The 26,460-nt window shown below is 42.5% G+C and overlaps 1 protein-coding gene across 9 annotated transcripts; it reads left to right on the forward strand.

Annotated features, from left to right (window-relative positions):
* The first annotated feature begins 909 nt into the window (after nucleotides 1–909).
* On the forward strand, nucleotides 910–24,622 carry MKNK1 (MAPK interacting serine/threonine kinase 1). Of its 9 annotated transcripts, none has more exons than XM_062003697.1 (14): nucleotides 910–975; nucleotides 1,753–1,844; nucleotides 5,310–5,416; nucleotides 8,774–8,870; nucleotides 9,380–9,477; nucleotides 10,804–10,883; nucleotides 12,293–12,366; nucleotides 15,609–15,713; nucleotides 18,631–18,686; nucleotides 19,259–19,354; nucleotides 20,263–20,457; nucleotides 21,067–21,231; nucleotides 21,876–21,919; nucleotides 22,799–24,622. In XM_062003697.1, exons 4-14 carry the CDS (start codon nucleotides 8,774–8,776, stop codon nucleotides 23,070–23,072), a joined length of 1,284 nt encoding a protein of 427 aa, XP_061859681.1. In that variant the 5' UTR covers nucleotides 910–975; nucleotides 1,753–1,844; nucleotides 5,310–5,416; the 3' UTR covers nucleotides 23,073–24,622. The 9 variants fall into 9 exon arrangements, with proteins under 9 accessions (XP_061859681.1, XP_061859685.1, XP_061859683.1 ...); XM_062003701.1 differs by having other exon boundaries at nucleotides 951–975; nucleotides 1,780–1,844; XM_062003699.1 differs by having other exon boundaries at nucleotides 954–975; nucleotides 1,758–1,844.
* The last annotated feature ends 1,838 nt before the right edge of the window (nucleotides 24,623–26,460 follow it).

The raw sequence follows: 26,460 nt of genomic DNA on the forward strand, positions 1-26,460 counted from the left end.
ATCTCGTACATGAGACAGACTCTTTCTGCAGAGGCGGCTGTGAGGGAAACAAAAGCAAATAAATCTCTTGAAGGTCACAATCCACTCAGCTCCAATGAAGCACCTTACTTTGATGCTTTGAGGTACCAGGTGACAGCATTTCCTGTGTGGTCACTCCTTGCTGGTCATGAATCTCTCCAATGCCTGAGCTCGCCCAACTGTTCTCTCATCCATGCTGGATAACTCGTGGAGCCAGCCACAGGTTCCTGAGCAGCAACAAGGATAACTGGAACACCAGCCTTCAGGTGATACCCTACGTGAGTCCAGCAGCTCCATGACTGCTGCTTATCTGTCATTTTTCTCACAAATCATCTCTGTTGGTGAAAAACTTGAAGGAAGATGAGGACTTTGCAGGAACCCTGGACTGCAGGGCTTCTCTTGCACAACAGCTGGGTTCAGGTGCTGGCTGCTACAGGGCTGCTCCATACTCAGCAAGTGGTGGTATGCATTTAACATCTCCCTCCCAAGGAACAATAATCATCAGGGGTATGAAGAGGATCTGTAGTTTCTGGATTCTTCAACTTGTATGTTTTGGTGTCTCTGCTCATTTCTGAGGACGTGTTTTCTTTCAGTTCTCGAATTGCTTCTGTAAGCCATAAGGGGCCTGTTTAGGAATCCAGCTGAGGTCCTCTCAGTGCTGGAAGCAGCAGCCCTAGCATCTTGTCTAAGTCCTTCTTGCTTGACTTTGCAATCTGCTCGCTATTACCACCCTCTGAGGCAGAAGTAAATACCTAAGTAGGACTGCAGTGAAATGAAACCCCCCACAACGTCTCCTTCCCGGCGCCTGAGGCGCGGCCCCTCAGGCCAGGCGGCACGCTGCCGCGCGGCTGTGCGCATGCGCAAAGGGCCGGCTGCGCGCCGCGGGGCGGGCTCGGGGGCGGTGCCGCGCGCATGCGCGCTCCGCCTCCCCGAGGGACGGCGGCGGCCGCCATGAAGGTGAGGGCAGGCGGCGCGGGGTGAGCGGGTCCCTTAGCACTGGGCGAGATGCGGCTGCTCGCCGGCTCTGCCTCGTTCAGCTGAGAGGAGGTGTGTGTATGGGGGGCTCGTGCCTGCGAGAGCCTGGGGAACTGCCGGGTTCCCCCGGTTGCAAGCGCGGGTCTTATCGCCGGGGCTTGACCAAGCCTCTCGAGTGCACGGGGCTTGAATAGACAGGCTCGGACGCCCTGAGCGCGGCAGCCCCGGTTTGTGGCGGTGGTGGCGGTGGTTAGGGACGGCGAGATGCCTCCAGCCCGCCCGCCGGAGCTTCGGGGCTGGGGGTCCGCTCCGAGAGACGTGTGAGATTCCTATTGCTTGTTCCCCGGAGGCTTAAACCGACACCTTTCATACATAGTATGCTATTTAATAAAGAGTGGTAAGTCTGTAAACTCCTGTGATGGCTGCTTTCTGTTAAGAATATTGCTGGAGTGGAAGAAGAACGGGCAAATCTGTTCCTAGATTTGATCACAGGTAGTCCTTCAGGTCTTGTATCTTTCATAAACTGATGAGACCTGCAAACCCTTGGGAACACCAAGACTCTACCTAATCTGTACTTGACCTTTGTAGTATCTGTTAGCCTGACCCGCCTGACCTTGTGAGGCAGCGCAGAGACAGCGAGAGAGAGGCAGTGCTTATTAAAGCCTCATTATTGTATAAATATATGCCCTAAAATTAGCTTGGAAAGATTGGCATGTATTCTGCTAAGTTCCGAGAGTTAAACATTGGCCTTTTTTTCAGTACAGAGCTCTTCTTCATGCCTTCCAGGTGCTGGATGGAAGCAAGGCAAAATACACTTGTGGAGCTGAACCTCTTCCACTCCAGTTCTAAAGGTAATTGGTTTTGGTATTGGCAGCCTTCTAGGCAAAGTAGATTTGGGTGTCTTGGAAACTTGAAAGTTTCTCGACGTTGAGAGTTGTCTGTCTGTCGTGATGTTATTTCATGGTATGAATGCTGTATCAGTACTCCCTAACACTTTCCAGAAAGGTATTTGCTGCTGTGAGGAATTTCCTCTCACTTTGCAAATACCTTCCTGGTAACAGATGTTGAAACACTGGTACAAATTGTGACATCAAATGTGAAAACACAGCGGAGTTTAATGATTGTTAATTTTAGAGCTGAGAGTGCAGACTAGGAGAAAGGGATGAAAAATCAGTCTTACTTCAAGAACACATTTAATTAACCTCTCTAAATAAGGCTACTTGCTAATATAGGAGTATGTTGTGTGACTGTTTTTCCAGTGACAAATGTCATTATCTGATCATTTATGAGGTGTGGAGTAAGAGCAGGAAACATTTATCTTGTATTTATATGACATTAAAAGGATGTCTTAGAAATTCTTCTCTTTGGTTTAGACTTGGAAGCTAGCAAGGAAGATGCATGAGGTAAGAGGAGTTAGTTGGCAGAGACAGTCTTCTGAGAGCTGTTGATGCCATCAGATGTAGAAGAGTGTAAGCAGCTTACTTTTTAGTATGTACCCCTCAGAGCCTACTTGCCTTGTGCATCTGCTTAATTTAAAAGTGCTCTAGGGGTTAGAGAAGCTTTGAGTAGTTGAGTCAAAGTACTATTGAAAGGACTTTTCTCATTTAGAATATGTGTCACCTGGAGTTTAAAGTAGTTTTACAGATAAGTTCCTGCTGCACTCTTGGAAACTCTAAAATATGACTTGGTTTCCAGTGGTCAGCAGCATTAAATGTCTAGTTTGACTGTACTGCTGTATGTGGAAGGAGTGAAGATGGTCTTCAGTGCCGTAACCAGTGTGTATGCCCTGTAGTTCCCAACACAGCTTACTGTTCCTATTTATTTGTCAGCCCACTCTTGTTATTTCCTCTCATCCATGTGGCTGCCTCACAAACGTGTTGTCCTACAAGAAGAAATTAACAAGATTACTGTGTGTTTTTAAGCCACTTGCAGTCTAATTTGGTATCCTTGCTTGTTAACTCACAGCAGCATCAACACAGTTGTCTTGTTTGCCTTTGTCTTTCCAGTGGGGATGATAACTCTTTTGTTGTCGTTCTGAATGATAACTATTTATTTTCAATAAATGCATGTGTGCCTATGCAAACATAGGCAGCCCTCAGCAGATCTCATGTGTACAGCATGTGTGCTAAAAGATGCTGTTTTCTCCCAACAGGAGAGGGAAAAGAATGCTGTGTGCTCTCTTCCATCAAGGCTCTTCCTGCTTCCCCAGTAGTAATCACAGTGAACTAACAAACTGGGGTGTAGGAATCTATTTGAAATAACTTTATATACTATCCTGCAAAGTGAGATCCACCCATTGCTGGAGGGTTTGACTCAGAACCTCAGAAACCCCGTGCTTAGTTTGCAATGGAAGTGGCTAGCTGAGAATGTGAAAAGTTAAGACTCTGCAACATGCACACACAGAAGAGAAGGTGACTCTGGTCTTCACAAAGTGTGACAGAAAGGAATCGCAGAGAGAAGGCTAGAAATAGGGAACAAGCCTGCTCCAACCTTTTTTACAGAGTGAAGGATTTGAGATGGATGGTGTCAGCTGTTACACTGTGTGTAGGTGTTACAGTAACGCCTGTGGTGAGGGAGAATTGATAACTTTTCTCAGACTTGCTCTTCCCTGAAATCAGATTGCTCGAGCTTCCTGCCTTTAAGTGTTGTTTTTAAAATGTTAATGCTCCTGTACTTTGTTGGGAAGATACTGGAATGTTTTTCAGTTCCTTTTCATTGATTATTCAGATTAATGAGTTAAAGGGTACTAAAAGTTCTCATCTAAGTGGGATGAGAAGGTAATTCTGACAGCTAAGAATGAATTGTGGCAAAGTACTGTAAAGATAAATAACCTGTGAGAATACTTGCTTCTTACAGTTTGACATGAATATTCTTGATGCAGTACAGAATGAATGTTAAAATAATTTGCCTCTGGATTTGACACAGGGCTGTCCTAAGTAATTTGGCATCCTTCCTCTTCAGGTTGTGTTCCTCTTGATCTGTAATATTACAAACACAATTAATCACTCTGTATTTGCTTTATAAAGATACCTGTGATTATTTTGAGCTTCCTGCAACTGACAGGTTTTGTCAGAACCAGCGCCTGCTGAGTGAGTCCTGTTTCACTGAGTCACATTGACAGGAGTCAAAATGTGACTGGAGAAGGGAGGGTTCGAGAACAACGTGAGCCACTGAGTTGGGAGGGAAATGAGACTGAAGTCTCTTTCCACTTTGTTTCTTTGTCTAAAAGTGTTGTTTCTTTGTCTGAAACTTTAGAGTGGCTTAAGATTATGTTTTTGCTTCAGCTTTGATCACATACCTTTACATTTGAAGTCTGAGAGCCTCAGGTGTGTCATACTCATGGAATCAAGAGACTTGCCTCCTGCCTATTTGATTGAATCTGTTGGTAGCTGTCTGAACAAGTAAACAATGGCTTTGACAATAAGCATAAATCAACAGATAAGTTGGATGCTGTTTGGAAAGTGCAGCCTGGTCTGCCTTTTGTTGCTTAGTTAGTCAAAAATAGTATTTTAAGCCTCATGGGAGACCTGAGTGGGCTTTTATTTGGTCCAAATCAAAAGCCTTTGCTTTTGTAATATTTCTGTTATTTGTTATTCAAGTACTACCTCAATTGTCTGAAAACATTCTGTGCCAGCACACTTTGTTTCCTCTACTGAATTCTGGGTTGTGGCTATCCTCTGTAAATCCACAGGTGGCTTTATTTCAGGCTCCTCATTTTTCTTCAGATGGTGTTACCTGAACATCACTGCCTTGTTTGCTGCTTGCTAGGAGTGAATTCAGTAGTAGTGGAACCTGTTCTCAGGAGATTTTCAGCTGTGGAAAATGCTTTCTCATGCTTCTGGTCTGTTGAGTGTGTTTGGCTGCCTTGAAGACCAATTTCAAGATATGCTTTAGCTTGGTTCTGTTGTGGCTGTGGTGGTGGTGGTGGTGCTCTGTCTTGGCAGAGTGGTGATCTAGGTTTGGAGGATGATAGTTTTTGTCTGTTAAAAGTAATTCTGTAGTTTCTATCTAAACTTGTTATGGTCCTCTAATGGTATAACAGCAAGAACTAATGAACACCATTGATCTCTGCTTTGTTTTTGCAAGACAGTAAGGAGGGGGACTCCTCTCCAGTTGAAATGACTGCAGTACTGGAAAGAACATATTTTCCTTCTGTATTTAAGAGTTGTATGGTCTTTGATGCAGAGGTGTGCTCTTGCTGTGTGCTCCCATGAAGCCTGGCACAACAGGTTCTTGCAATCTCTGGGCACTACTCAAATGTATATAGCAATGTTTATGCGATGTCTGAGTGTAAATGTGACTCTGTTCCTTTTCAGCTGCAGATCATCCCGACTCAAGCAAGACGCAGTTTTGAAACAGGGAGTGGTACCTGGACTCTCTGCTTAAACTGCTTTCTTCTGTTGAATTCAAACACATAAACAAGGTATCATCTTCCTAACAGAAAAAGGCATCTGTATTGTGTTCTCCAAGTGCTTCCTGTGCATGTGTGTGCTTGTTTTCTAAATACACTCTTCCTTCCTTTGGGAAGCAGATTAGAATGATGGGGGGGTTATATCTGGGTAGTGGATTCTGGCATGTCTGTATATGGAGTGTTAGGAAGGCAGAGGAAAGGTAATTTTTATCTGGATGAAGTGAAACCTGTAGTAATTGTTGCTTTTCTTCTTTGCTTGGCATTGTTTGCAAGTCTTCTTTATGGTAAGTGCTTTTGTTCATCCTTTTGAAGACAGTTGTAGAGGCCACAATAGCAAAGGGGAAAGGCTGTAACTATACCCTCCCACACAAGCTCAGAATAATGCATATAACTGCCTCATCACCAAATGACAGCCATGATAATAAAGTACAGGACTTCACAAAACTGCAGCTGAGACAGAAACTTGCTCTTTTTACTTGCAATATGGATGTTGCTGGGCTATGTTATCCTGTGAGCAGTAATCTTAATCTGACTGGAAAAAGAAGACAGATCAAACTGTTCCCTATTTCTTCAGCTTTTGTCAAACTACTAGTCAGACAGCAGTTCCTGGAAAACAATCTGACTGTTATGGTCTAGAAGGGTGTAAGAAGTGCTCTTTGATAAAAGATTTGGCTTGTCTGCTCTGAACAGCAGTGCTCTACTCCCACCTCCCTGCACTCAGCCAGAGTAGATTATAAAGTGGGTGGACAGATTGGTTTGGTGGAAGCAGGGCATCAACGCTTTGGGCTGCATTGTAAAATGACCTTAAAATGATAAGTTAGATGTTTGTCTTAGACCTGATGTGTCTGTGGGCTGCTGCCCTCCAGAGCAGTTCATCCAGTCTCTGATCTTTCTGTCTGGCAGAGTGAACTTCTTTAGAGCCCACAGTGTCCCTGTCACCAGACGTAGTTCTGCAGTCTGCACACACCTCAGCATTGCTTGGATGGTTGAGGCACACTGTCATTAAGTGTCATCAGAAACTCTTTGATATGTGATAATAGAAACACAAGCATTTCTTTGAAAGTTTGAGAAACCTTTAACACATTTGGCTGGGCTAAAGACATTTTCTTACCCTACCAGCTGTTACTTAAGTCCTGTTTCATTATAACCAAGTAAGTCATGAGAATGAAGCTGTGGTACCTTTAAAGGAACTGTTGTGTTGTCAGAACTAAGCTACACAATTATGTGAAATAGTAGAGCAGAAGGGTAATAAGAATCTAACATAGCAAACATTTCATTCCTGTCTGATAGCAGATTTGGTCAAGACTATAGGATGAAAACATGAGCTTTTCAGTAATTTGATTTGTGGATACATGACTCATGAACTTTCTGGTTTCAAGGAAACAGTTCTCTGCAATTTAGGAATTGAGTCAGACTAAAGGGAATTGAAATAATGCAGTGAGTTATTAAACACTAGAGTGTAAATATTACAGCCAACAGGAGATGGTTGTGAAGAAATGTCAGCAGTGCTCAGATGCAGGATTCACCTCCTGTCTTTTTGCTAATTTTTAGTCTGTGACAAGCTCTGGAAGAGTGTAACATTTGAAATGGAATAGAACCTGTCTAGGTATGATTTGCTACTTGCAGAAAGTCAGATCATTAAAGTGACTCACTTGACACCTTCAAGCAGAATACCTCTCTCCCTCTGAGCAGCTTCATGTGTGTCATTTTGATCCTATGTCTGAATTGCTTCTACTGCAGGCTGAATTGAAATTGGGGAGAGCTGGAACTTGCTGTCAAAGGCTAACCCTCTCTTGGTGCTAAAGTTTGAAACTATGTATGTCAGTTTGAGTAACAAGAAACTGTTCATTCTGAAGTTGATAAAATGTATGCTGTTACATTCCTTACTATATTTGAGAACTTGCATATGCCATCCATCCTGATGATTTCTTAACACATTCTGCTTTGGACTTGAGAATGAAGATTTACTGTCGCCTTGAGGCTTTGAGTGGTAACATTTTTAAGTGTTTCAGTAAGTTGTTAAAGGGAAAGGGCTTTCAAAATTGCACTTGTCTTAAATTTTCCAACAACAAGGGGAGTTCTCAGTGACACAGTACCTATTACAGACAGATATTGACAAGAAAAATACAGCAAAGCAAAGTGTTTTGTGTATTGGTAGATTGCTGTGTAATATTTTTCTGCCTCTGAGCTTATCCTGTGTTTTAAGAGAACTTTAGAAACAGTGAAAGGCAGAAAAAATGCAGTTCATATGCCAGAAAACTTCCTGTTGTTTTGAGGGCTTGTTCTTCTTTCATTACCAGTGTTCTCATAATGACTCTATTTCTAGGCATTTAGTTTATTCTGTAGTACAAGTTCTTTAATTCTGAACTTATTTAGAAGTCTTCCTGACTAAAATGTCTTAGCAGTCCTTTGCTACTGCCTTGGAAACTTAGAGCCTTTTTGTTTTTTTATCTGTTAGGGCCAACTTGGCAGGATGTGACTGGTGTTTTGGAGAAGTGCTCATGTGAGTCTAGTGTGGAATCATTTAACCTTTTTAGAGATAGGTTAGTTGGATGAAGCAGCCTCTGGCAGAGAAAGCACATGGCAATGTTTCTATTTAGGCTTTCCATAAGAATATGAATATGTTCTTAGTTTTTCTGCTGTATTACTTTGTGTCAGTGGATTGTTGGCTTTGACTAAGCTCCTGTAATATCTGCAGCTAGTAATGCAAGAAAAAACACCTAAATGTCATAAACACTGCTTGTTTTGGAGCATAAGTTATCTACTGATCTGTGGTTTAGAAAGACACATCATGGTTCTGAGAAATGTTTTCTTCTGGCCTTTTGGCAGCATTAACTGACCTAGATTGCCCCTTTGACCTCCGAACTCCTGTGGTTGCTTTGTTTCACCAGATGTTTTGAATTGCTCTTCTATTTTGGAAGCTCATTTTCTTAGGCTAACTTGAAAAAAATGTACTTGTAAAACAGTAGAACAGCTCAAAGTAGCACCTTTGTGAGGGCTCTACGTCCTGTCTTGCATCAGGGTATGCTTTCTGTTGTGGGTAGCTCATGGTGGCTGTTGACATTCCTGTGCTTTGCTGTACTGTGCTGTGAGAGAAGGATTCAGTATAGATGCATCCATATTCTTGTTTTACATTTGTTTATCAAACTTTCCCAGAGCTGCTTATTAGCACCCAAATCATCCTTTTAGGTTTCCTCTGATGTTTGAGAGATAGATGGCAACCCACAGAGTGATGGCAGCCTGTGATGAAGATAAGGGGAGAAACTTTTGGATAGCTTAAGAACATAAAGACACCAGAGCATGTTCATTTTCTCCTGAAGTAAAGCAATTGATTGTGTGTTAAAGACACCTTTATGTTTTGCCACACAGATGGTCAGCAGTCAGCCTCTCCCCATAGCAGACAGTGGGAAAAGGAAAAAGAAAAAAAGAACCAGAGCTACAGACCATGTCCCTGGGAAGTTTGAAGGTTGGTGGCAACTTCTAAGCTTTTAGTTGTAATGGTCTGTGTTCCTTTTGCTCTTCTTGGTTTGCTTAGCAAAATATTGCCTTTTGGCACGTGTTGTGGGGTTTTTTCTTAGGGGTGAAATCTGGGTGGGTGGTCTCTGATCAAGGAGTGAAATGTTTGCCAGCTGAAAAAATTGGTTTTGAGCTTTACATGAAAACAGGGGAAGTGGATGAGGACCTAGCAACGACTGAGATAGAAAATGTTTCTCATATGAAACTTGTAATTTTGGTGCTGGAATGAAATCTACTGTAAACTTTCCTGGAACCTGAAGGAGGCTGTGAAAACGAAGCATAGTTAAGGCTGGCACATCTACTTTAATACTGCATAAATCTATTTTCTGTCTTCATTACCAAGGGAACTTTTTGAGTTGCTGTCACATGAGGGGTGCTTATCAGATAAATAGCTTGTCTTGAAGCTCTTCACTGAAATGCTTTGGCTAACGTGTCCTTTCTGCTGGATTTCTTTGACAGACTTGTACAAACTGACTGCTGAGCTGCTTGGTGAGGGAGCATATGCCAAAGTTCAGGGTGCTGTCAGCCTCCAAACTGGGAAAGAATATGCAGTAAAAGTAAGTACAGAATAAAAGCAGCATCGCTTCTGTCTGCAACATGTCTTCTCCCTTCTAGTAAGTCAATGAAAACCCATAATAGAGTGGGTAACAGCAAAACCTTTCAGAATGTTTTTGATGCTTGAGATGAGCCAACTTTGTTGAGGTATCAGTCATCTTAAATCTCATGCCTCTGGAGTGAACTGGTATATCAGCTGCAGATAGAGTTCACAAAGAGTAAGTGACTGTATGGTGGTTAAATCTCAGGGCAAGCTTTCCTGTCATGTTTGATTTGATTTTAGCCCTACCAGTTTTTATCTCTTCTTTGGAAAGAAGAGGCTGAGTCATGATCTAGCATGGCCTACCAAATAATACAGGCTCTTGAGAATGAACTCAGAGCAGCAGAGAGCATCAGTTACTGCTATTAGTTTGTGTAAAGCTGTCTCTTATTTTTTGGTAGGGGTGAATCTCCTGTAATACCATTGTATTAAGCATTAGGACTCACAGATTTGTGGTTATCCCGAGTCCCCTGTTTGTAATTAAACACAAAAAATTGTAATAGGAAAGCTTTATGCTTGTTTCTTTTGCAAAAACCATAGGCACAACATTTTAAGGTCTTTGGGAAATCGAGTCCTGTAATGACTATAGCTTTGTGTGTACTTGGTGGAATTGTCGAGGTGGAAAGTCTGCAAGAAGCTGCTACATTAAATCAGCTCCCAGGTCCTATGTGGTACTGGTGAGTGGCTGAACGTTTTGTACCAGAGAACTCTGGCTATAAAAATGACAAAGTGCTACTGGATATAGATAGTGATAGTATTTGCAGTGACACCATGATCTTCAGTTTCAGGGCTCTGAGACTGAGTGTGTTTTCTTTAATATGTTAGGTCCTTTGGTTGGGTCTCCATGAAGTTTGCACTGTGAACCAAACTCTCATTTTGAGGTGAATTCAGTACCTTTTACTTAAATGCCTGTAATGACAAATCTCTTTGACTGTTCAGCGTGTGATGTGACTCAAATCTATTGTTGTTAGCACTCACAAGGATATCCTTTCCTGCACATTGCAGTGTTAAAATGATGCAAGAAAATGCGTGTAACTGGTCAGTGACTGTGCAACATGTGGATTTAGTTCCTTTCTTCTCTTCCTCTTCTTCCTCTTGTCCTTTGAATGCCCTCCAGAGCTTCGCTGACATTGTAAATAACTGATATGTGAGAAATTAGATGAACAAAGGTGGAGTATTCTTCTCTGACATGCATGCCTGAGAGTGAAACTTCAAATCAGTTACCTAATTTCAGAGCCATGTGGCAGTTCCTTCAGTGTTTTTTCAAACATCAGCTCTCTTTCCACAGATCATTGAAAAAAATGCTGGGCATAGTCGGAGTCGGGTTTTCCGGGAGATAGAAACGCTGTACCAGTGTCAGGGTAACAAGTAAGTACAAGAGCCTTGTGGTTCACTGGATGTGTAAAGTATCTGGAGTATCTTTTTAAGCCTTTTATGTGTCACTAAGTCAGGACCTTTGCAGTAGTCTCCTTCAAACCAGTTGAAATTTAGACTTGATCTATGCAAAATAAGAATTTCCCTTTCTTTTAATTGGGAAGTTTAGGGAAATACTTTTAAATTGAAAGTCACATCACTCAATTAGCAACAAGGTCAGTGTAGCCTCAATGTGCTGCAGTGATGCATGGCTTTTGTTCAAATGAGGAATTAACATTTTGACACTCTCCTCTGTGATTTCACCATAGGCAAAAGCTGACCTGATACCAGCTGCTGTTGAAAGGAACAGTCTTGTCATTCCTTTCCTTAATGGCTGCTTTGTCCTCCTCTTTGTGTCAGCCTTCCTGCTTTTGCACTGGAACTGAAGAGCTAATTTAGTTGTCATTTGGATGTGTGCTGACATCACATAGCCACAGGATGAAGCAACTTTAAAGCTGCTACTTGTGTGGCTGGAAAAGAGGGAAAAGCTAGGCAACTGGTGGTAGCATGCCCTGAGTTAAAGCTAATTCTAAAACCTCTCCTTTAGATGTCTCTCTTAATCTAGAATGTGTTCATACTACAGTTGGGCAGCCTATCTCAAAGCCCTTTTAAACACTTCTAGTATATCACTTAACAAGTTGGGTTTTGAATGAGCAAATTCATGGAGTTAAGTTGTGCTGATGGAGAAGCAGGTAAGATCTTTGTTCTGTTTATGATCAAGACCATATGATCCTCCAGTACATAACTGATGCCAAACCTCAAGCTCTCATGGCCACGTGCACAGTTTGCATTTTGTGTGTACTATGAGTATAGACATGTCTGATTTACATGTTTGACATTCTCAAGGCAACACGGAGGATTTTGTCTTGTGCTGCAAAGACTGCACACCTGCTAAACAGGGCTTAGTCTAAAAATGGCAACTAAGGTGCTGGATTTATTGTCACATTGACAGATGCCTGCCTCCTTTGAGACCTCTGTGTTCTGCCTTGTGATTTCCAGAGAGAAACAATGCCAGTTTAATACTTCTTTTTTCTTCCTGTTGTTCTTGCCTTCAGCATAAATGCAATGTTCTAAATTATTAAATATAACCTATTACCAGTTATCTTCCTGTCACTTGAGCAGTAGCAGAATCTTATCAGATTATGGTTTTTGGTTTGATTTTGGTGTTTGGCCAGTTTCCTCCACTTCAGTTTCAGTGTGAGCTGCAAATCTGGTTTTAATGCCATGGGCAACTAAAGCAACTTGTTTAATTAGAACTTTTACTTTTGACTACTTCTGGCATTTCCTAATTATCCATGTTGAAAGTCTTCATTACACTCTGTGCCTGTTTCTTCTATTTCTCCTCTTTTTTGTTTTTTTTTAAGGAACATTTTGGAGTTAATAGAGTTTTTTGAAGATGACACGAGATACTACCTTGTCTTTGAGAAGCTGCGAGGAGGTACCATGCAGTAATTGTGCCTTTGTTTGTGGAATCGACTTGGTTCTGTTGTCTCAGTGTTTTAAAGCAGATATTCTTTTAAATGCTTGAGAATTTAAAGACAAAGAAGTAGAGGAAATAAATACAAAGCTTGAAGTATGGCCATTCTTGAATATTGATGGGTCTGGTCAGACGTTTGTGAACTCATTCTGTAGTTAAGCAAAGGAACTGTCAGCTCTATGGAAGTGGAAGCTTTGGAATACAAGTAGTAGGTCACAGTAGCTTCAGGCAAGGAGTGGCACACAGTATGGCAGGTAGTATGCATGATCTTAGTAGAGCATCTATGTATACACTCTGGTAGCATTTTCTCTTGACTTTATTTCCTACCGCTCATGGAGCACTGTTATGAAAAACATCTTCCTTCTGTCTTGGGTTGCTGTGGTTGTGAAGCAGTCTGCTTGTGGCTGTTTGAGGACCAGCCAAGTGTGCTTGTGTGGTGACTGCACACTCCCCTGGGGAATGAGAAGGCTGCACCGAGCACTCAGTGGCTTTTCTCACATTTTCCTGTGTTGAGCATGAATTCAGTATCCATTAATTGTATGGCTGTACAAAGCCCTGACTTAAAAGCACAGCTCACCCTTGGAAGAAAAACAGTTTCTGAAGTGGTTTACTCCTGTTCATAGAACATCATTTGTTGTCACACTGGTCAAGGTTTTCAGTAGCAAACCATATGTGCAAGAAGTGCAAATCCTTTCAGTATAGGTTCAGAACATCTCAAAAAGAGAAGGACATTATATTTTTCCCCTTGAATAAAAGCTTTTGTATACCTTCCCTTAATATTACTGCATCATTTCATTGTGTTTTCCTCTAACAGTATTCCTCTTAATGCACCGACAGCTCTGTCAAATTAGTTGTAATACAGCTTGACTGGGATAAATCTGCATTTATCTATTTTCCCATCTCTATATTCCTCCATTACTTAACCCTCTCCTTTGACTCTGAGACTTTTTCAGTGTACCTGCATGAGAATGCTGAAAGGATAATAATGCTACACCTTCTTCCCTCTCTGAGCTGCTATTTTAACATTGGTTAACTGGGGCTGAGGCTAGTTTTCTCTTTGAAAACTTCCAGCATTTGAGGTGTTGGGTATATAGGCTTGAAGGAAGAAAGAGTGGGAGTTAGGAGTCAGACCAGCTTCTGATGCACTACAGATCCTGATGAAAGCAACATGGCTGGCAAGAATGAGAACATTAATCTTCAATGCAAACCTTATTTTAGTAACTCCAGTCTTGGAGACTGATGTTACCTACAACATGGGGATATAACTTGGGCTTTCCATTTTCAGCTTTATCTTCCTCTGGCTGTGGTAACTGAAGGAGCTCTACTCCCATTTCAGCAGTGTTCACTTCACTGTTATATGCAGAAGCTGTTCAATGTCTCTGGCAGTAACTGAAAGTGTTAAAATTTGGCTTATTATATTGAACTTGCATGATTTAAGAGTCCTTTTCTCCTTTTTTTTTGCCTCTGAAATGCATTCTGAGAGGTGCTACATGATGCTTTCTCTCTGAATACTGAGGAGGTGGTAACAAGTGTGGCATGAGTTCCCTGCTATTCTTTCTGTTTGTGGGATTCCTCTATGTGGGCTGAATATAAAGTGTGCAGAGTATGTTTTCATTGATATTGATATAATTCTTATCTGAGAGAGTTTGGAACATCATGTCTGTTCAGAAGGGTAATTTGAAATAAACCTGCTGAGGGAAATGAGCACTTCAGGTGGCTTGTTATTATTTCCTACAAAGTCTGGGGTCTTTTCTAAAGGGATGCAAACATTTGAGAACTGTTATTACTTTTTAAAGGTGGAAAGAACAACTGTACCAGGAAAAACCCTTTGAATTCTGTGCACTTCAGTAAATTTGTAGCAACCTGGAAAGTGTTTTCAGCAAGGGAAACCTCTATTTTGAATAGACCTGGTCTAAAGCAGCCTCCCTCCACCTATCTGCATATCTGCAGTCTTTTGTCATATCAAAGCATATCCAAAGAGTCTTTTGTCCATCTTTCTTCTATTTGACTGCCTTTCCTGTTTCCTCTCTGAATCCTCACTGTGGAGAAGTGGCAGCAGCATTGATGAAATAAGAATTACCACAGTGGAGAATGGGAGGTTTCCTTCCACATCTAGAACTAGAGGATAAAAATGAAATCACCTGAGAGAGACAATGTTTACTGTCTTAGGGGCTAATAACAGATGACAGTTCTTGAATTCCTCTGCCTGATTGCTTTTATAAATATACCTCTCCAAGTAGGAAAATGGAAGGCAGTAGTAAGGCTATTTAGTGGGCTTGGATGTCTGTGGACTACATTGAGTTGTTTATCTTAAAGACATTTTATAATCTCTTGAGAAGATTGATGGAATTTGTGTGAGACAGGGAATCAAACCTCCCTGGATCCTTTATCAAAAGGATACCAATGGAGCTCTGCCTGCAAGCTACCAGTCCTTCAGTATGTTCCTATTTGAGATACATCCTGTCAGATTTCATGTCACTGGGTAGTTTTTGCTGGAAGTCAGCGTAAGGAGCCTCACCTTGAAACATGTGATTGTGTTGAGACAAAAAGAGGTGGATATTTTCCATGCAGGGTTTCAATTGTCATGTTATACAAAATGAGGAGAGTTAGTTTGAGTCCATATGGCCAGCTGTGGCCTGGGGGAGAGTGGGTTTTGCTGAAGGGCTGGTGCTGGAGTTACTATTAGCAAGACTTGCAATGTGTAGAAAGCCCAGTCATATGCTTGCTTGGTAAGAAGTGATTGCCTCTCATGCTGTGCTTAAACTAGAGGGCTGCAGTGTTTGAAAATTATGTTCCAGCATGCTTGAGTATTGAAGGTGCTCAGTTGTACCTTTTTCTTCTTAGTCACCGACCTGTTTGTGAAAAGGAAGTTGCCTGCTGTGAAAGGCTGCTATAAAATATGAGGAAGGAAGTTATGGGTTCCTGATAGTTGGCACTGGCTTGTCCTTATTTTCTGAGGCTCTTTTCATATAAAAACATGGGATTGTGACCTTTCAGTTTCTACCATGGAAACATACTAGGACAGAGTGTTAGTTGCAAATAACTTCTCTAAATTACTTCTGGCCCTATTCACACTGAGATCAGCTCTCCCTTTAGAGCAGACTAGCAGTCTTGCATTTTTCTCCTTGTACTGACAAAGCCTGTTCTCAGCTCAGGCAGCACTCAGACTGAAGGGTTTTCCCTTTCACCTCTTACTCTGACAGGTTCCATCCTGGACCATATACAGAAACGGAAGCACTTCAATGAACGAGAAGCTAGCAAAGTGGTGAGAGATATCGCCTCTGCTCTGGATTTTCTTCATACAAAAGGTAAGGGAAGGCTGTCTCCATCTTTACTAGTTGCTATTTTATGCTTAGGTTATGGAGCACACTTTATCTGTGAGTAGTCTGCTACTTACTGACTTACAAAGTCTACTAGCCTTTGCTACCATTTCTGTTTACAGCAGTGGCAGATGACTGGTGCTGTTTTCCTCTATAATATTATTTCCATAATGTAGTGGTTTAAGTAATGAACTGCCTCAAGACAGTGTAGCCTTTTGGAGAAGAAAGTTAAGTTGGCATCCAGGGAGAGTTAACATGAGGGTTGATTCTGTTTGTGTGTTGTTGTTGCTTGTTCTAAGCCACCATAAACAGGTTCCTCAAAAGGGAGCTAATAGTCTTTTTAATTTCGTGCTCTTTCAAGTCTACAGAAATGCTTTTCTGTATTTACCCAGAATTTCTGCTGGTTACAAGACCTAGTAGTGTTTGGTTTCCACATTCAGACCCTCACTGCTCAGTTGAGAAACCTTTCAAGTGAACTCTAGACCTTGTTTGAAGGTGTCCTCTTTTCGTTTGGGATTTGCACAGGTCTAAAAGCAGTTCTGTTCGTAGAGAGCTGCTTTTAAGTTAAAATGTTTTCCTGTTGTATTTTCTACTTGGGACCACTTTTGCTGCATTTCAAAATATCTTGTGTTGCATTATGCTCATCCCAGAGTATATGTTTGTGTTGATGTGATGGATACTTTAAAAAGTCTTTCCTAGGTCATGATCATCTGGTCTTGCACAGAGTAAGCAGCTTCAGTTAATGTTACAGTGACTGCCTCTGAGTGGCATGTCATTGAAAGCCACGTTTATTGGCTGGTTATTTTGATAATGTATTTTTCTCCATTTGTTTTGCCATTCTGATGAGCTAGATAGATCTCAGCAGACCCATGTTTGCTGTCCAAGTTGTTTAGTATAGGCTCCAGTTGAAGAAATGTTTAATTGTAGGCTTTACTTGCAAGTCACAGGACTGCTTGTGGAATGTGGAATCAAACTTTGTTAGGGTTCAGATTTTTTGTAGTCTTCCTAGCTCATCTATGTGATAACTCAGCTTTCAAAGCTGCTGAGAATGTACTCTGTGTTTAGAAGATTATGTCTTTGAGATATGGGGCAAATAAAGAGAAGGAGACTTAGGTTAAACATGGAGAAATGCTTACATGATGTGCTAGGGCTATAGTAGGTTGCTTACCAGCTAAAAGCCTAGGAACACTGCTCAAGAAAGTTTAGCATCTACTCAGCTAATGTCTTCCTGTAGTTTTCTCTCAGCTTTCAGTTTTAATTCCCCTTTCCCCAACCAAGAGAGGAGTGATTCATTAAAATGGCTTTGCAGCAGCAATCTGCTTTCTTGTCGTTTTCTGTGAGTCGGTACAGTAGGAATGTGGCTTGCAAGAATCAGCTACATCAACACTCCCTTTCATTTTATTCTTCTCTTTATGGTTCTTCTGTGTGACATTAAAATAATTAGTAAGTAGCATACAGTACATTAAAGTAAACAGGAAATTAAAGCAGTTTTATTGCCCAGCTTAATGGTGAAGTGTTACAGCTAGATGCTTTAAAAAAAAACTGAATGAGGACAACTAATTCTTTTGCCAGGAGTAGTTTAAAACTCAGCTGGATGATAATACTGCCTTACACCCACCTGGGATATGTGTGCCTTATTGCTAATAATCCACTGGAGGAGGGTTTAAAGGCAGTTGTGGATTTTTGTTCAGCACTGCAAAATAAAATGTTACATAGTCAGGAATCCAAATTCAAACAATAATACAAAAAAGAGCTGTTGGGTTTCACATGGCAAGCCAAGCCAACTGCTGGGAGTTTTGTCAGCCTCGCTGCAAATGTCAGCACAGGCCATCTTGATGGATTCATTATGCTGTCTGCCATGCATAAGCAATGTGAGCTGCAGCATTAGGAAAGCTCCAGTTCCTTTATATCAGTGCTGTGCTGTTAGTGCCCTATTTTAGGTCATGTCTTGGGGACTGTGCTGAAGAAAACACATTAGAAACCCTCTTACCTGGAATTTGGTGGGGTATTTTCTTTGTCATGCTCTGAAGCAGTATCAAGTATGAAGTAGTATCAAGTGTAATTTTTTTAAGCAAGGCTAGAGCACAGTTAAATTGCAGCCAAGTTGCTCATTTGATTTCATTTTGGTTCTTGTTTTCTGCCTTCCCATTGCATTTGATCATATTAAATTGAGAACTTCCAGAAACCATATGTTTGAGCGTTTGAGGAACTGCTTTGCCAGTGCAGAACTACCTTTGCATGTGAATTGCATGGATAGACAAGTCTGTGTTTCCCTGTTGGATTTGACTACTCTGACAGCAGTTGAATGAACAAAGAAGCCCTTTGGTTGTTCTCCTTTAGCCTTTCCTTCCGTGTCTCTAACAAAACCCTTTAATTTTCTTTTGCTTCACCAGTGAGTATGTACCTCACCATCAAAAGGATGATATTTTCATCTGGGAACTCGCAGTTCTCTTTGGTGAGAGTGTCATGGGTATTGCCTGTGCTGGTGGGAGTTCAGCAAACCACCTCTTGATCCATCTGGAAAGAAGGGCCTCACTGCAGAAGGCACAGAAGCCTTTTGACTAAACTGTGTACACAAATAAACTTTCCTACAGGTCCATCATCTTAAACTGTACTTAATTAACATAATTAATTTGGGCTAAGCCAGAAAGTTCCAGTGTTAGCAGGTTCTTATATGCTTGACTGCCTCTCATGTACATTTAAGGTTGATAAAGTTATGGCAGGATGCAACAGTGACTTTTAACAAACAAGCTTTGCAATGAAGTTATTTGCAGTGTCATTAAGGGAGGTTGTGTAGCAAAGTCAGGCCTAGAATGTTTCCCAGACTACCTTCTAATAAGGAGAAGTAATGAGAAATAAAATGGGGAGAGTATCTTCTCTAATGAACATTTGTACTCTTGTTTAGGTATTGCTCACAGGGACCTGAAGCCTGAAAACATCCTCTGTGAATCTCCAGAAAAGGTGTTTCTCTTCTCTCAAACTTCTGAAGGTTTTTTAATTTGGTGTCCAAAACCAGTTCTGTCTCTTCTTGAAAACTTTTGAACCTATAAGTGAAATTTAACTAAAATGTTAACAGAGCTGAAGCTTGAATGAGACTAAATTCTTCTTTGAGCTGTAAAAATGTGAGCATCTGGCTAAGAGATAAAAAGCCAGCTCTTGTTAGAGAGGGCATGGCAATTACAGTTTAGCACCTCATCTCTTCTGAGGCAGTACCCAGATGGACAAACAACATTTATAGGCCAGCTGGTCTCATTAACACACAGTTCCTAAACTGCCCCAGTGTGCACTGGCACTTGCCAAGCCAAATGAAAAATGAATGTAACAGGGTGAGATGCTGGTGGTGTGGGAACAACTGGGGCAAGAGGAGGGGAATGCAAGGAGTGGAGTTTAACTGTAAGAGACTGGATGTCACTAGTCCTGCTGCTAGAGCAACTTCTGACGTCTCCTGAAGCTTCTTCACATGATGCTATATTCCTATATATTGCATTAGTCACAGTCTTCCAGACCTCATACTGTTTTGTCCTTGTTCTTAGGTATCACCAGTAAAAATCTGTGACTTTGATCTTGGTAGTGGGGTGAAGCTCAACAGTGCCTGTACTCCCATAACGACTCCTGAGCTAACGACGCCGGTAAGACACCCACCGTGGCTTCGTGCTTGTGCTCTTCTACCATGAAACAACTTGTCTTCTCTCCAGCAGAGAGCTTCCAAAGGCCTTACTGCCACTACACCCAGTGGTGGGTAGTTCATTTAACTGGTGTATGAGTGATAAATATTGTCTTGGTTTCCCAGTCATAGGACAAATGTACAAAAGCAGAGGTTAATTCTCTGGTTGGCCAGAAAGTGATACACTGATCCTGTTCAGCACTTACTCCATCAAACGAGGGAGCTATTTGTGAAGGTTTTTTGTGTGCTTATGGACTGAGTTTGAACCTTAGTTTTCTGTTCATTTCCCCATATTTGGGCTCTGTAGCTAAGATCCATGAGCTAAAGCCAATGCAAGCTCTGTAATCAGTGTGTGGCTTTATAATACACGTTAGTTTGAAAAACTACAGTGATATGCTTTTGACATTACTGTGAAAGAAAAATCTGACAGTTTTGCAGGTGTCTGTTATAGAAATAATCTCCCATGACATACTTACCAGGCTTTTCAGAAAGTAAACAACTAATGGATAAGATTTAAAAACCTGAAATACAGAACTGCTTATGAGTCTGCTAAGCAGCAGGAACTCTTTTGTCTCCTCTTGTGTCTCTGTAGCCCTAACACCTGAAATGTGTTATTTCTTTCTGTGCAGTATGCTCACAAAATGTCTCAAAGCTCTTGGCAATTCTGTTTAACCTTTGAGGGATGCAGCAGTTGTCAATTGGTTTAACAAAATGAGACCTGCAGTGAAAGCCAGTAATAAGCTTCAGTAGTCCCTGGTGGCTCATTCTGCTGTTAGACCAAGCTGCCTACTATAAAAAGAGGAGAGTGATAAACCTGAGTCCTGTTTTGGTTTGACTCTTCCTTTGAAAACTTGCTTGAATTTGGTTTCCCAGTGTGGGTCTGCAGAGTACATGGCACCTGAAGTTGTTGAAGTCTTCACGGAGGAGGCCACGTTCTATGACAAGCGGTGTGATCTGTGGAGCCTGGGAGTGATTCTGTACATCATGCTCAGTGGTTACCCCCCTTTTGTGGGCAACTGTGGCACAGACTGTGGCTGGGACAGAGGAGAAGTCTGCAGAGTTTGCCAGGTGAGTGCACATGTGCTGAGCCTATGTGGAAGGGTGTAGTTTGCCCTGTGAATTTAGGGTGTAAGACTTGCCACGATGCCAGCAATGAAGAGCTGTGTCTGTAACCCAACCAGTTATCTAGGAGGATAAGCTGTCGCTGGGAAGTGAGGGTGGTGATAAAAAAGTTGAGTGATGATACTTCTTTCCAAATTAGAGTTTGGCAACTGCTTCTTTTTCTTCCTGATGGGAGATCTCAAAGCTTCCTCTCATCTGCTCCCCTACCCCACAAATCCGTCTGTAGTTCTTGAGCTGGTTTATGGTGGTCACCACATTTTCTCAGATAAAAGTTGAGCCCCAGGAGAGTCTTTCTCAAAGCTGAGTATGTTGACTGCCCTATTATGGGTGAGGGGATGGTGAGGGAAGGTGTTTTCAGGAGACAGTGTATCATGTCCACAGAATCATTCAGTGGAGCTGCCTGTCACTCTCCATTCACTCTGTAAGGAGCCTGGATGGTTTCAGTTGTCACCTACCACATTAAGGGCTTAAAATTGAGGGAGAAGAATACCACTTGAGAAGTCTTCTGGTTGCACTCTAGTTGCTATTTAAATGAAAGCAATTTTCCTTTACTAGAACAAGCTTTTTGAGAGCATTCAGGAAGGCAAGTATGAATTTCCTGACAAGGACTGGTCACATATATCCTCTGAGGCCAAAGATCTCATCTCAAAGTTGCTGGTTTGTGACGCCAAAGAACGACTTAGTGCTGCTCAAGTTTTGCAACATTCGTGGGTTCAAGGAGTATGTATCCACCTTTATATATATTTTTTTAAAGGTTACTCTTCTTCCAAAGTGACAAACAAGCTATTCCCTGTCTCTGCATGTTTTATAACAGAGTCATTGAGAGTGTTAGTGCTCTTATCTTGATTAGTTAAATGTGCACAGTGGCTTTATTCTTTCTGGAGCTGTGTGTGGTAAATATTTGGATGAATCTGTCAAGCTTTAAGCATTTGTTGTTGTTGTTTGGTTTTTGTAATTATTGCTTTATGAATTTTTAAATGGCTTTCTTGTGAATACTAAACAGTGCAGTACATGAATGATTGTGTTACTCTTCAATACAGTAATGCAGAATTCAGGTAGATACCAGCAGTGTCCTCTTTTAGCTTTAGTTCTCAGCTTACGAAAGAAGGGATAGACCCTCTGGAGAGCTTCCACAGCTTTAGTCTTATACCTGCAAACTGATGTCTTCTTGTGAGGGATGATGGAATTGAAACATGAATTGCAAACCAACAGTGATCTATAAACCAAATCACTGGGAGTTTATATGCAATATCTGTTAGTTGTAAAGATCTGGGGGAGTCTTCTGGTTTTTATCACTGTCTCTTGGGAAAGCTTGGTTCCCATTTGCTAATGTGTGACTAACTTCTCTCATCTGCTTCTTCTAGCAGGCTCCTGAAAGGGGATTACCTACCCCTCAAGTTCTTCAAAGGTAATATATGTTTTTTAAATGTCTGTAAACTTGACCAAGAATCGTAACTGAAAGAATGGGGGGGACAAAGCAGGTGATAACATCCCTGGTTGAGAGTGGAATTTCATAAATATGCAGCACTAATTCTGTCAGGAACATCAGAAATATTCAAGCTCGAACTTTTCTTTATGATCCAATTTTGCTTGTTCATGGGAAAGGCATTGGAGAGGAATCCTGTGGTGCAGGAAGTAATGATGGCTTTGACAGTTTGCTGCCCAGGAGGGGGAGAAAGGCATGAAGGTGGGTGTTACCCAGAGAGACTACTTTCTGATGGGTGAATAGTGATCATATAGGCACGGATCAGACTTCCATTGTAGTTGGTGGTAATCACAGTATTGGTTGAACTGTGAGCAGGGCAAGCTTCATTTCAGGTGAGTTGATGGCAGATTCTGTTTGCCAGAGAGCCTGAGTCACACATCTCTCGATTTCCATGGCTTCCACTGGTGATTCCAGATGGTTCTTCCATCAGAGATGTGTTTCCTTAAGCCAGATGTGCAGTTACAGTGGGGCTGCAGTTCTCTGAAGAAAGACAACAGCGTTGCCCCCTCCTTGGGCACATCCACTTGTAGAAATGAAGCGTGGTGTCTCAGGTGGCTTCCTGGGTTTACATCAGAAGTCCTTGGCCGAACAAGGACTAGAACTGTGGCTGTTTCCAAACAAAGTGTGCTTTTGCTGTGTGTTGCTGCTCCTTGCAAGGAGGAGAGGCACTGTTAGTAACTGCTCACTTAACTGCTGTGTCGATGCTTTGATAGGAGAAAGAAACCTGCCTGGAAACTAGGGTAAGCAGGTGAAGGAACTCTGCGTGTGGTGTAACTGTGCTTTCTCCTTTTCCCTTAAAAGGAACAGTAGCACAAAAGACCTGACCCTTTTTGCTGCTGAGGCTATAGCCCTGAACCGGCAGCTGTCTCAGCACGAGAACGAGCTGAGTGCCGGGCAGGAGGCCGTTGCCCGCGCCGTGTGCTCCATGAAGCTTTCTCCTCCCTCCAAGTCCCGCCTGGCCAAGCGCAGAGCCATGACCCACGCCACCAAAACCAGTGACTTTCAGCCCCTTCCCCATAAAGCCTTTTCAACTTCTTTCCTGCCACGGATTGGCAAGATCAGCCCGTGTTCTTAGGTGGATTTGCAGCACCCATAAAAGCTTCTCTGCGTCTGACACTTGGATTAGAAGCTTGCTCTCGTGATGTGACTTGTAACTTTAAGGGGACAGCTTTTTATGGTAATGTGTTTTGCCTGTCAGGTTTGGTGCATTAAGGTAATTTAACTGATCTTTTTAAAGTGGAGGAGGTGGGTTTGCTGCTGTACTGAGTTGATAAATCACTAAGCTTTCCTCGTTTTCCTCTTAGAAGAGCATGCTTTAAAATGGGAACTTGAAAACATCAGAAAAAAACCCCACTGCTTCCTTGCTTTGCCCAGCAAAGCCTCTCTCTGCCTATGGCTGCCCTCCCTGATGGCACATCTCACAAGGTGCTGCTGCTAGTGTCAGCAGCAGGGACTGTTCTCAGCTCACAGCGCTCTTCTCTCTTTGTGTAGACTCAGGAAGCCAAAGTGATGACGGGGTGGATCTCTGTCTTCGTTACCCTCTTGGGCTTAAAGTAGTGTAAAGGTGCAAGGATTGCTCAGGCTTTTAGAGATGAAGAGGGCTGAGTCTTTTTTGTTCTGTTGATTGTGTGTCAGCAGGTGGGATGAAAGCTGAGGGTGTGTTATTTCTTTATCTGATATTTTTGTTCTTAACTGAAATGTATTCCATATCATCTCTTTCTTTTTAATTGGGGCTTTTCTTTGTATCCAGTAAGTCTCCTTCTGACAGGTACCTTCTGAAGTCTGGCAACCACCCTATAACAGACTGTTTATGTAACAGTTTTTATTTAGTGTCTGGGTGGGGTTTTTTTCCCCTATATTAATGCTATTCTCAGTTATACCTTCCTTTCTGTAAACTCACACTTCCCCAAGTCCTTTTGTGTGTGTTACCTGGAATTCTTAATAGGAATGGACAGGCTTCAGTGAGTTCTGGTGTAATTGAGCATTATCAAACACAGAGGTACCTCTGTACAAAAATGGTGCTGCAGTTGTTGCCTTCTGCCTCCTGCAGTGATCTCAGGCTGACTGTCTAGATCCTTGCTTCCAGTTTTAGTATGGTGATGCACTGGGGTCAGGAGTCGTTTAGAAGGATACTGGCTGGTAAGCTGAAGACTTTTGAGTGACCAAGGTGAGGTGTCCATGGAGAAGGACACAGATGTTGAGCACTTTCTGAAACATAAGCTGTGAAAATTGGGCCACTGAATGCCCAGCTTGATGCACCTTAAACATGCCAGCCACTTCTGAAACCCTTTGCCAGGGCATTGTGGGGAGAGGGGGAGGAGGAGGCCCCCAGTACCGGCACAGACCCCCTTCCCGAGCAGAACGAGAAGGAATAAAGTGGCAGATCCAACAAGGGCTTGGAAATGGAAAGGTCAGAGCTGAATGTCTTTGCATGGCCTCTTCAGAGCAGTTTTACATTATCTTTTAGCAGTGTGCATACAGCTATTTTTATACAACATGCTGTATTTTGTGACTAATATGAAAGTTGTTATTTAAGAGATTTTATACGTTGTGCCAGTGGATGGATTATGAAATGCATTTTGCTTTGTTTCTAATAAAATGCTCTTAAGTTATGGTTTTAACACATTTGGCAGTTCTGTGTGGTTTTTTTTTCCCCTCCCTCTTGATTTTTGGTGGGACATTGGATTTAAGTCTCTGAAGGCTAAGCATGCCTCCCTCTTCTGTTGCTATATCAATGGGGAGGCTCCTATGATCCCAGCTTTCTTGAGGTAAAATGAAGATATGACTGCACAGAGGGGGCTGGAAGCAACCCTCTCATGAGAGATATCTGATGGGCCAGTGAGTTCAGGAACTTACTTGCACTCTTGTATTTCTTGCTCTTCCCTTGGTGCATGAAACAAAAGTCCTGAAGCTTGGCCAGGATACAAATACTCCTCTTGGATTACTGGATACTCCAGAAGTCTAAAAAGCAGCATAAGCATGGAAGTGGGAGAAGAGGATGCTAATGGGGCTGTGTGCCCAGGGATGACAGGCTCTGGTAGGTTAATTCATGTGCTACTAGGTGGTCCTTTGCAGACTTTGCTCTGCACCTGCTGCCTTTCAGTGATGGTGGAGGTGGCTCCAGAGAACGAACTGGGGGAACAAAGACCAAAGCTTCTGGTGTTGATGTAGAAAGTCAGTCCTCTCTCTTTCCAAAACCCAGCATGGAAAGTGAATCCAATGTATGCATCTCCTGCAGAGCAAGGAAGAAGCTGGCTTGCAAGCCAAGTTTGCTTTCCCTTTACAGAAAAGAGCCTGGGAGGAGAGAGTAAAATGTGCAGAGAAAATCTTTATAGCCATTTCCTTTGGCTAGTGGAATTGCAGTCTCACTGAGCAAACCCTCTGGGCTTGAAGCCTCCTTCTGTGTGAGAGGAACATTTCAGCTATTGGCTGTCTGCAGTGCAAAGGATTTTAAGTGAAACACTGGAAGTACCCAGCAAGACTTGCACTAAACAGTTAAATTGTGCCTGCTGCTTAGGAGAAGCCTTCCAGCCCATGGCTCAAGGTCCCATCTGGCTCTCATGGTGCTCTCTGCTGCCTCAGGGCTGCTGCCAGCAGCGGCCTCCACCTGTGACCTGTGTGTTAGCATCCCTGCTCCCTGCTGGTACACATTTGCAAACTCACCTCTACAGGATTTGAAGCTCTGATGTTGGGTTTTTTGCTGAAGAGCTAAGATGTGGCCATGCTCCTCCTCCTGTGAGTCAGTAACCTCGGCAAGGCGAGCAGCAGGTAGCGGTAGGTGCCAGAGCTGTGTAATGCTGGGAACTCTCCCCAAACAGAGAAGAGGCCTGGATTTACACCCATTGTTCAGCTCTCAGATCCAGTCTAGTTTTGGTTGCCTCTTGCAAAGTAGTTTTGGTTTTTTTGGAGATCTGGGGATGAGAGTTCCTGGTGGAGTGTGGGTGGGGAAGGTGGTTTTGGCAGCACGGCAGGATGCAGCACTACCCAGTGTCCTGTGAGGCTCACTGTCAGATCAGCTCATCTGTGGCACACACAGTGGGCTTCAGTTCCTTTCCCAGTGAAGGGATCCCAAAGCAGCTGGCAGCCCCTCTATTTGTATTCCCCTTTCTTTCTCATCAAATGCTTTTTTTTTGGAACTGTGCTTTAAAACCAGCTGCTTCTCCTTCCCTCCTCCTCCTGGGCAAGGGAGACAGAGCATGGGACACCCATGTTTTAGTGATGCAGATCCTGGATCTTTCTTTGCCTCAAGATGAGGAGTGGGATTCAGCTGACAGTCCCAACAGTCTGTCATCACAGATGCCTCTTCCCCTCTGAGCTTTACCTTTCAATGAGAGTTTAGCTTGCTCTAGGTGATTTAGGTGCTCTAGGCCCCAGAAGGCCTAATCTAATAAGCCTTTAGGATGTGTTTTTTTCACATCAGTGGGGAAGAGACACTTGTTTCTTGGTGAGAAGTCACTAAACCC

Source organism: Colius striatus, chromosome 10, assembly GCF_028858725.1.
Source record: "Colius striatus isolate bColStr4 chromosome 10, bColStr4.1.hap1, whole genome shotgun sequence".
In the NCBI taxonomy this organism is placed as follows: domain Eukaryota; kingdom Metazoa; phylum Chordata; class Aves; order Coliiformes; family Coliidae; genus Colius; species Colius striatus.

Excerpts from the sequence above, each read along its gene's own strand:
- MKNK1 (XM_062003697.1), top strand. The coding sequence starts at position 8,774 with ATGGTCAGCAGTCAGCCTCTCCCCATAGCAGACAGTGGGAAAAGGAAA. Across the intron at positions 9,478-10,803 it reads GGAAAGAATATGCAGTAAAA|ATCATTGAAAAAAATGCTGG; the intron begins GTAAGTACAGAA and ends CTCTTTCCACAG. Across the intron at positions 19,355-20,262 it reads CTCCTGAGCTAACGACGCCG|TGTGGGTCTGCAGAGTACAT; the intron begins GTAAGACACCCA and ends TTGGTTTCCCAG.